Source organism: Bombina bombina, chromosome 6, assembly GCF_027579735.1.
Source record: "Bombina bombina isolate aBomBom1 chromosome 6, aBomBom1.pri, whole genome shotgun sequence".
NCBI lineage: Eukaryota > Metazoa > Chordata > Amphibia > Anura > Bombinatoridae > Bombina > Bombina bombina.
The window spans coordinates 569,439,045-569,450,388 of record NC_069504.1 but is presented as its reverse complement, the minus strand read 5'-3'; the positions used below and the strand labels follow the sequence as shown (position 1 = coordinate 569,450,388).

At 38.8% G+C, this 11,344-nt stretch overlaps 1 protein-coding gene across 1 annotated transcript in view; it reads left to right on the top strand.

Annotated features, from left to right (window-relative positions):
- Positions 1 to 355: 355 nt before the first annotated feature.
- The window catches only part of MYO1E (myosin IE), a 416,633-nt gene continuing 405,644 nt past the window's right edge, over positions 356 to 11,344 (top strand). Inside the window, exon 1 of the mRNA XM_053717534.1 lies at positions 356 to 733. Within this exon, the coding sequence (XP_053573509.1) occupies positions 731 to 733 (3 nt within the window). The 5' untranslated portion in view covers positions 356 to 730. The remainder of the gene's footprint in view (positions 734 to 11,344) is intronic.

Below are 11,344 nucleotides of genomic sequence, written 5' to 3'. Positions count from 1 at the left end.
GTATACAACAAAATTGTGATACATATGATGCTATGAATTACTACTAGGTGGAATTTACAGTATAACTTGTGGAAGCGTTTACTACACAATTACAGAGAATTTGTTGTTATAGTATACATTTAAAATGTATAGAATTTGTATTTCGTATTTACAATTCTTCAAAATGTGCAGCGTTTCATTCAGTAAGTGGTTTGTCAGAAGCATCCAAAAGTAACAGAGTGTATTAATTAATTACGGACCTGAAAAAACTACATGTACCAGAAGCCCTTGCAGAACCTGCTCCGCTTCTGCTAGCCTGTAGGATTCCCCAGGGAAAATACGACTGGAGGAGAGGAGGAACTGATTGGTTAAGGCAAAACTGAGTTTGCCATTTATGGACAGGGATAACCCGAGCTGGTGCATTGGATCTTGTTGTAAATCGCATGATTGAACAAGAGGAGGGAAGAGCAGCGGCAGCAGTCGGAGCTGTGTAACTTCAGCATCCCACTGGGACAAGAGACTAGAAGGCAACGCAGACTGATCCTCCTCCAGGAACTGAAAGTGACTCCACGTCTGCCACTGAGATACACACCCAACTTCTTCCTCTGCAAAGTGCACCTGGATGGGGACATCGGCCGCTGCACTGTACCTCATGTGACATGCCTTTATGCAAACCACCGAGCAGGATACACATAGGCAGAAGAAACACATCTAATCACTCGTGGGCTTAGTTGTTCCCTGCGCTGACACAATGGTACGTGAAGCTGTTCTTGAAATGCTGTAGATTTTACTTTTATACATTGTTATGGTTTTGAAAACTAATGGATCATATTTATATATTATTTCTACTGTACGATGTAATTATTCTTTTTGCTATTGTAGATTTCTGCTCCATACATCTTCAATTGTATTTATTAGATACTATGCATATTCGTTAAAGGTGACAATTCACAAACACAACCTTGTACATCACCGTTGCCTGGCTACTTTGAGAGGTCTCTACTAGTTTGCATGGATTAACATATGATGGATTTTTCTGTATGAACAACAAAATGCAAAACTGTAGCACTGGGGAGTAAGACGAGCTTCTTGTGTTTATTATACTAAGGTCACCTGCCTACATTATATTCAGGGGGGCAGTGGTAACACTGGACGCTTGTGGTTACTAAATAAGATAAATGTTTCATCAGTGAAGTGATGAGAGTAATTCATCTGAGTAAAAGAGTTAAATTTAAGTCAGCTAGTGATGAGCATGGTTTGTTGTGAGGTTATATACATCACTGACAATAAAACAAGGTGAGGCTTCTTGTTGTTTTCAGGGTACTGGTCATTTGATTGTAAACATATTTGTGATATGTTTAGTACTTTTACAAATAACCATTACTTATTTTTTATTTGTTTGCCTCTCCATAGATATCTATTAGACTGCCAGTTCATTAGGACATAAACTTGCAGTGCTACAATAAAGGTCTTTTTTAACCACTTTTGTATTCATATGAATGTAAAACCAGATATTTTGTAGCATTAAATATATGTGCAATACAGTTATATAGTGTGCACTCTGGCAGTGTCTGTTTCCATGACCATGAAGGCTATAGTGTCAATAATTAAATAGTAGCAGCTTTTTAGTGGATGGCTCTAAGTAAAATGTTAATATAATTAGCTTTTTTTTTGCATTGAATTAATTCAGATTATAACATTGTATTGTGCCTTTCACTTTATATATATATATTTTTTCTTTCCTGTGCTTGAGCAAAGTTAACACTTCTCATATAAATTAATATTTCTGATAAGAAGCTTTGTTGTTCAGAAGGGTGTAAGGTGCATGTTTTGTATACATTAGCTTGGTATTGAGAAATGCAGCGACTAGAATATTTTAATGTGATGTACATTCTTTAACAATGTGTATATAAGTAGATCAACTATTATACATGCAAATGTCATTCTTTTTACAGGTTTTACCAGTTTTTGCAACATTACATTCAGCAATAAAATATGCAGTAACTGCACGCATCTAACATTTCTGACTTTAAAGTTTAATTTTAAATGACATATTCAAGCATGGGGAAACAGTGGGCCTTATGAGTCACACCATACTGTTAATTGCAATGTTTTCTTTTGACAGTGAAATATTCTCAATGCAGTGTCCCAGTAGGATAACTTACAACATGTCAATACTATAGTCCTTTTCTAAACACACATGCATACTGGGTGGGCAGTATATTTCAGCATAACTGAAGGCTTTTATTACAAAATAGAGCTTCTCTGGCAGACAAAAGGTTAAGCTTCAAATTCACAGAAATGCAGAGGAGAGAAGGGGAGGCTGGAGCCAGGGACCTCTTTAAAGAAAAAGACAGCATTGTACTTGCTCCGCCTTCCATACTGTATGTGTTTACACATTTTCCCATCGGGTGCAGTACTAAGGTGAATGGATGCAGTGTTCCTTCATAACACTGAGCTGTGTATTAATTGTGGCAGTCCCTTTGCTTTTCTGATATGCTGACTTACACTGTGTCCAGCAAAGCCACTGGTAATCAGCATCTGTACATTATATTGAGAACTTTATTTCTATTTCATTTTATCTTTGAAAACCACTGCAGAACCATTTTACATGTAATTTATCATGTTTTATTAGCGGAATGCAAGTTCTCTGACTATAATATCATCTTCTGAAGCATTTAGCAACAAAGGTGAAATTAATTAGTATGTCAGCTTATTATTGTAGTAATATTTGGTTGGGTTGTGGTGGCTTTTTGTCTGAGTCACTCTGTTGATTCATTTTGTAGTGGAACTGGAAAGAGGGAGGCATATGTAAAGCGGCATGCCACAGGTGTGACAGTCCCACAAGCATTCTGGCTTAGCTCTGCCCTAATGGCACTAACTATCTTCTAAGAAGCTGTCAACAGGTATTGGTAGGACTCTCTATTTATTTAAAGGGACAGCAAAAAACTGTCACTTTTAAAGGGATATGAAACAAAACAAAAATTCTTTCATAATTCAAACAGAGCATGCTGTTTTAAACAACCAATTTAGTTCTGTTATCAAATTTGATTCCTTCTCTTAGTTTCCTTCCTTGATACCTAGGTAGGCTCAGGAGCAGCAATGCACTACTGGGCTCTAGCTGGTGATTGGTGGCTGCACATATATATGCCTCTTGTCATTGGCTTGCCCAATATGTTTTGTTTTTTCTCAGTAGTGCATTGCTGCTCCTTCATCAAAGGATACCAAAAGAATGAAGCAATTTTGGTAATAAAAGTATATTAGAAAGTTGTTTAAAAGTGTATGCTCTGTCTGAATTATGAGAGAGAGAAAAAAATAGTTTAATGTCCCTTTAAGGTTATTGAACTAGGTTACGTTTAAGTTTATTGCAGTTTGAGATAGGAGACATTGAATTAACACATACAAGTATTATAAAAGCAAGAAGAGGCTAAGTTTGTGACACATACAGCAAGTTTGTTTAATACAAAGAGTCTCCTTGCAGTACCACACAGCTCATCTGAGGTTTTCACACAAAAGTAGGTTCTAAATATACAAACACACATGTCTTGATCCTAAAACGTCTGGTTGGCTCAAAAATATTTTATTGGCTCCTAAATTTGCTGTTGATTCTGAGGACATTTGTAAAATCCTCTGCAAAAAAACCTTTTTAGAAAACTATGGGGAATACTTCACCTATCAAATCGGTATCTTGGGAAAAAAATTCAGATTTGCCATTTAATTAGAATGGCTTAGAAACGAAGCCTTGAATCTGTGTTTTTGCATGCACATAACAATAATAGGTATGGAAGTCATGGTCATATGTTGAAAATTTTCCTGGGGGGGTGGGGACTAAAATTCCCTGAATATATAATAAGTGGCAAAATGAACCCACTCCAGACACACATGATGGAAGTCATTCGGATACATGAGTAAGTCATGTGTGTTGCAAAGCAAACATTGTAGCAGAATGTAAAGTACAAAGTAGATGCATACATATAACACAAGTCAGCAGGCAAAAGATAAGTAGCTTTAAAGTAACTCATATGAAAAATATGATCATAAACATGAATGAAGAACATTTTACCACTGGTACCTTTGCAAATGAGGAGCCACAATGGACAATTTTAAATTTACTCACAGGGTTAGATAAGGAAATTGTAACTATTAACTGAAATAAATAAATATATATATATATATATATATATATATATACTTCTTAAGATACAATTAAATAAATCAAATGAGCAAGTGCCACAAACCTTTGTGTGCACACAGAAACAAAACCATGTCAATGGAAAAAAACAGGTGTTGTCTGGGAAAATAAAGGTCCACATTAAAAGCAATTGAGGGCCACATTAGTGGACCCCAATCTTTATGTTAGACAAACACTACAAAATCATCAATCCCCTGAAACAGAAGCCAGTGCACCCCCTCACTGTCAAAACTTAGTAATGGTTATGAAATGAAATAAAGATGGCTCTTGAAAACATTATGTACATTGTACGTGTAGCCTTTTTGTGTGCAGTGATTTGTAAACAAGATTTAGCTATGTGTTTGCATTTGAGGCAGTGTGCAGTTTCACATCTGAACTGTTATAACAGGTATCAATAACCTAACGCTGACCTTATTACTGCCAATATAGTTACTGTTTGTCCCAACTTCTGCTTTTTGCTCAGCTTCAGTTCCTGGTTGACATGCAAATAAGGCCTGTGGAATTTTAGGAACAAGGTAAATTACTGAACATGTATGGGTGGATAAATAAGTGTCAAATTCCACTTTACTCATATTATAAAAAAAAAAACTTTATGAAGGTCCATAATAATGCTGAAGTGAACTTGCTTAAAAATGTTCTCAGGTGTGTGAATATTAATGTTTTTTTATTTCTAGACATAGACTGTTACACATAGGGCTCGATTTATCAAGCAAGGGCGGACAGGGGCGTACATATTCTACCCTGTTTGCCCCAGCACTCCTCTGGCGGGAAGCTATAGGCTGCCAAAATTTAACATTGCACACAAGCGCTATTTTGCGATTGCGTGCAATCCCGGCCCCTGCCCGTGCACAGCCAATCACACGCAGGCTGGAGCTGTCAATCTCCCCAGTCAGACGAGACCAGGGAGATTGAAATTCTGCACCTAAGTGGTGGAGAAGAGGGAGGATAAATCCTGACTGCTAACTGGCGTTAGCAATAACCAGCCACTTGTAATGGCTGGTTATTTATCGCGTGCCCGCAAATGGGCTCATTTTCCCGTTTGTGGGTGCGCAATAAATTAGCGGTCCACTTGTAATCTAGCCCAAAATGGTGGAACATTTCATTTTACGTTCAGTCAATGCTGTATGATAGAAAGAATTGTGTGGGATGAAAAGATGGAAGAGGGTGTAGTGTAAGCAAAATCCAAAGGAATGCATGATAAAAAAAAAGCATTATGTGATGCCCTTAGAAAATACTGGACTATAAATCTAGTGAGATAAAACTTGCCTCTACATTTGTTATTGTTAAGGGCTGATTTGCTGAGATTTCGGGATCTTCTTTGACATTTAACATTCCTTCCCAGAGATGACATTGGAGTGATTTATTGTAACAGAGGTTCTGAATTAGTGAATTTACACAACTGTAATTTTTTTTTTATTTCAAATTAGGAGTTTATGATAAATTTCTCCAACTTCTGTATAAATGCTCTTGTTCGATTTTCCTTAAGGGATATGGTATCTATCCCAATATTAGAATATTACTGAGCTCTAATTTCAGATTCCCCAATCTAGGAGCTTTTTGGGACTTTCATAGTTTTAATATTATTTTCCCACCCAGCAGAATGGATACATTCAAAAATTTAGTATATCCCCTGTATCTAATTCCATCTAAAAAAAATATATATTGGGGTTCCAATTTTATTCTAATTTGAACTACAGTATCTCACAATAGAGAGTACATCCCTCAAATTTTTGTAAATATTTGATGATATATTTTCATGTGGCAACACTGAAGAAATTAAATTTTGCTACAATGTGAAGTAGTGAGTGTACAGCCTGTATAACAGTGTAAATTTGCTGTCCCCTCAAAATAACTCAACACACAGCAATTAATGTATAAACCGTTGGCAACAAAAGTGAGAACACCCCTAAGTAAAAATGTCCAAATTAGCCAGTTTCCCTCCCCGGTGTCATGTGACTCGTTAGTGTTACAATGTCTCAGGTGTGAATGGGGAGCAAGTGTGTCAAATTTGGTGTTATCGCTCTCACAATCTCTCATACTGGTCACTGAAATCCAGACCTAAACCCTATTGAATATGTGTGGGGCATACTCAAACGGAACGTGGGAGAGCGCAAGGTCTCTAACATCCACCAGCTCCGTGATGTCGTCATGGAGGAGTGGAAGAGGACCCCAGTGACAACCTGTGAAGCTCTGGTGAACTCCATGCCCAAGAGGATTAAGACAGTGCTGAAAGATAATGGTCCCAATTTGGACATTTCCACTTAGGGGTGTACTCACTTTTGTTGCCAACGGCTTAGACATTAATGGCTGTGTGTTGAGGTATTTTGAGGGACTTCGCTGCCGCGGACTTGAATACGCTCGCCAAATTTATCAATAAAGCTGTCAAAAAGCCGCGCACCAAGTACGGAGCGATGAGCAGCGGACTGTGATATTTATCAGTTATCGATCTCGCTGCTCTTCGGCTTTTTCCTAGCTTTATTGATACCCCTGTCACTAAGCACTCACACTATACTATACTGTTATACCCCCTATACCGCCGCTCCCGGAGCCCCCCGCAACTAAATTAAGATTTTACCCCCTATATCGCCGCCCCGGAGCCCCCCGCAACTAAATAAAGATTTTACCCCCTATACCGCCGCTCCCGGACACCGCCACAACTGTAATAAATATGTTAACCCCTAAACCGCCGCTCCCGGACCCCGCCGCAACTATAATAAATATATTAACCCCTAAACCGCCGCTCCCGGACCCCGCTGCCAGCTACATAATACCTATTAACCCCTAATCTGCCGCCCCCTATACCGCCGCCACCTATATTAAATTTATTAACCCCTATCCTGCCCCCCCTATACCGCCGCCACCTATATTAAATTTATTAACCCCTATCCTGCCCCCCCATACCGCCGCCACCTATATATAATTTATTAACCCCTATCCTGCCCCCCTACTCCGCCGCCACTATATTAAACTTATTAACCCCTAAACCTATGTCTAACCCTAACACCCCCCTAACTTAAATATTATTGAAATAAATCTAAATAAAAATGACTATTATTAACTAAATTATTCCTATTTAAAAATAAATACTTACCTATAAAATAAACCCTAATATAGCTACATTATAACTAATAGTTATATTGTAGCTATTTTAGGATTTATTTTTATTTTACAGGCAACTTTGTATTTATTTTAACCAGGTACAATAGATATTAAATAGTTATTAACTATTTAATAACTACCTAGCTAAAATACTTGCAAAATAAATCCTAACCTAAGTTACAATTAAACCTAACACTACACTATCATTAAATTAATTAAATAAATTAACTACAATTACCTAAAATTAAATTCAATTAAATAAACTAAACTATAGTACAAAAGAAAACAAACACTAAATTACAGAAAATAAAAAAGAATTACAAGAAGTTTAAACTAATTACACCTAATCTAAGCCCCCTAATAAAATAATAAAGCCCCCCAAAATAAAAAATGCCCTACCCTATTCTAAATTACAAAGTAATCAGCTCTTTTACCAGCCCTTAAAAGGGCTTTTTGCTGGGCATTGCCCCAAAGTAATCAGCTCTTTTACCTGTAAAAAAAATACAACCCTCCCAACATTAAAACCCACCACCCACATACCCCTACTCTAACCCACCCAAACCCCCCTTAAAAAAACCTAACACTAACCCCCTGAAGATCACCCTACCTTGAGCCGTGTTCACCCAGCCGGGCCGAATTCTTCATCCAAGCAGGGCAAGAAGAGGTCCTCCATCCGGCCGAAGTCTTCATCCAAGCGGGGCAAGAAGAGGTCCTCCATAATTAATTAATTAAAAATTAATTTAATTTAATTTTAGGTAATTGTAGTTAATTTAATTAATTTAATGATAGTGTAGTGTTAGGTTTAATTGTAACTTAGGTTAGGATTTATTTTACAAGTAATTTGTAAGTATTTTAGCTAGGTAGTTATTAAATAGTTAATATAAAATAAATACAAAGTTGCCTGTAAAATAAAATTAAATCCTAAAATAGCTACAATATAACTATTAGTTATATTGTAGCTATATTAGGGTTTATTTTATAGGTAAGTATTTATTTTTAAATATGAATAATTCAGTTAATAATAGTAATTTTTATTTAGATTTATTTCAATAATATTTAAGTTAGGGGGGTGTTAGGGTTAGACTTAGGTTTAGGGGTTAATAAGTTTAATATAGTGGCGACGGTGTAGGGGGGGCAGTATATAGGGGTTAATAAGTTTATTATAGGTGGCAGCGGTATAGGGGGGCAGGATAGGGGTTAATAACTTTAAGATAGGTGGCGGCGGTATAGGGGGGCCAGGATAGGGGTTAATAAATTTAATATAGTTGGCGGCGGTATAGGGGATGGCAGATTAGGGGTTAATAGGTATTATGTAGGTGGCGGCGGGGTCCAGGTTTAGGGGTTAATATATTATAGTTGCGGCGGGGTCTGGGAGCGGCGGTTTAGGGGTTAATAAGTATAATGTAGGCGGTGGCGGTGTAGGGGGGACAGATTAGGGGTGTTTAGACTCGGGGTACATGTTAGAGTGTTAGGTGCAGACATCTCCCCTAGGAATCAATGGGATATCGGGCAGCAGCGAACATGAGCTCTCGCTGCTGTCAGACTCCCATTGATTCCTATGCGATCCGCCACCTCCAGGGTGGCGGATTGAAAACCAGGTACGCTGGGCCGGAAAAGTGACGAGCGTACCTGCTAGTTCTTTGATAACTAGCAAAAGTAGTCATATTGTGCCGAACTTGCGTTCGGCACATCTGGAGTGACGTAAGAATCGATCTGTGTCGGACTGAGACCGGCGGATCGTAGCTTACGTCACTAGATTCTACTTTTGGGCTTGATAACTTGATAACTACAGCGAATCAGCCTCGCCACAAATACGCTGCGGAATTCCAGCGTATTTGCGGTTGACGGCTTGATAACTAGAGGCCAGAGTGTCATTTCTTCAGTGTTGTCACATGAAAAGATATAATAAAATATTTACAAAAATGTGATGGGTGTACTCACTTTTGTGAGATACTGTATATTACTTGGCCAAACAGAGAGTTTATGCCAAAACTTTCTAATTTTATGGCAATACCAGAAACAATGTAGTATATTTGCCTTTTTATTGCCACATTTTATACAAAGAGCATCTCCTGTTTTGGTTATTGTGACCATTCTATCTGGAGTTAAATATGCCATCTGAATTAATTTAACTTGAGATTCTTGATAGTATGTTGCTAATGATGCTTTGTTTACTCTCCTTATACTTTGTGTTATCACATTGTCCGCTAAGTCTGTACCTAGTATTTCAGCCCATTTAGAGTGACTCCTCTGTATTTTTTCACTTTTAATTGTCATTAAAGACTTGTATATTAGGGAAATATAATATGTTCCACTTCTAAATTGAATGAAGATTTTTTTCCTGAAATGTAGAATTCCATTCTTATCCATGTTGCTGGATTAAGGTCATTATAAAATTTCTTACTTAGTAATATGCAAATAGATGGCTATTGGAAAGCTCAAACTCTTGTCTGATATTCTGAAAGGTTTTAATCATATATGTTGTTTATTTATTAATTGATAAAGATTTTTAAGTCCTAATTCTCCCCGCTGCACTTGACACTCTCGCTCCGCCCCAACTTCGCAAAGTCCCACGTCGTCAGCTCCAGCCTTGGCACTCCCAACAAACACGCTACCTACAAAAATGCTCACGCACTGCTGAACGTGCCTGGAGGAAATCCCGCTGATTTCCTGCACTATAAGTTCACTCTTTACTCTTACATCTCTGCCCTTCGCTTAGCTAAGCAAACATACTTCTCTTCTCTTATATCCACTCACTCTTCAAATCCTAAAAGTCTCTTCTCCACCTTCAACTCTCTCTCTACCCACCTGCACCACCCCCTCATCTGCATTCAGTGCTCAAGACCTTGCTGACTATTTTTTCAATAAAACACTTGCCATCTGAAGAAAAATCCCAATACAAACCTGCAATCTCCCAACTTCACTCCCAGTCACCCCCTCTGCCACTCTCTGCACCCTCCTCCCAACCACTGAGAGCGAAGTGGCTTCCCTTTTGTCTTCCTCTTACCTCACTACCTGCCCACTTGACCCTATTCCTTCACATCTAATTCCCCCTCTGTCTCCCACCCTCACTCCGGATCTTACTCACATATTCAACCTATCCCTTTCTACCGGCTCATTCCCTTCCTCCTTCAAACATGCAAAGGTCACCCCCATCCTCAAAAAACCCTCCCTTGACCCTAACTCCCCTGCAAACTACCGCTCCATATCACTGCTCCCTCTAGCTTCAAAATTACTTGAAAAACTAGTTTTCAATCGCCTAACCCAATTCCTGTCCTCCAACTCATTGCTCGACCCCCTGCAATCTGGCTTCCGTCCCCAACACTCAACTGAGAGTGCCCTCACCAAGGTTACTAACGATCTCCTTTCTGCTAAAAACAAAGGCCACTACTCTATACTCATCTTACTGGACCTCTCTACTGCTTTTGACACTGTTGACCATCCCCTTCTCCTACAGACTCTCAGCTCTCTTGGGGTCTGTGACACTGCCCTCTCCTGGATTCACTCTTATCTCTCTAACAGATCCTTCTCCGTCTCTTTTGCTGGTGACTCCTCCTCTCTTTTGCCTCTGTCTGTTGGAGTACCTCATGGCTCTGTCCTGGGTCCTCTACTCTTCTCTATTTACACTTCTTCACTGGTTAAACTTATCAACAGCTATGGCTTCAGCTATCATCTCTATGCTGACGATACCCAGATCTACCTTTCCACCCCTGCACTCTCTCCTTCTGTCAATTCTCACATCAGTGACTGCTTATCTGGCATTTCATCCTGGATGGCCTCTCACCACCTAAGTATAAACATGTCCAAGACCGAACTACTTCTAATTCCTCCCTCTAACTCTACTCCAGTTTCTAATTTTTCCATCACTGTTGGTGACACAACTATCTCCCCATCACCCCAAGTCCGCTGCCTTGGAGTCACGCTTGACTCAAATCTGTCCTTCATTTCCCACATCCAATTTCTCTCTTCATCTTGTCGCAACCACCTACGCAATATATCCAAAATTCGTCCGTTTCTAAGTGCTGAAACTACTAAACAGCTAATCCACTCCCTGGTAATTTCCAGACTTGACTA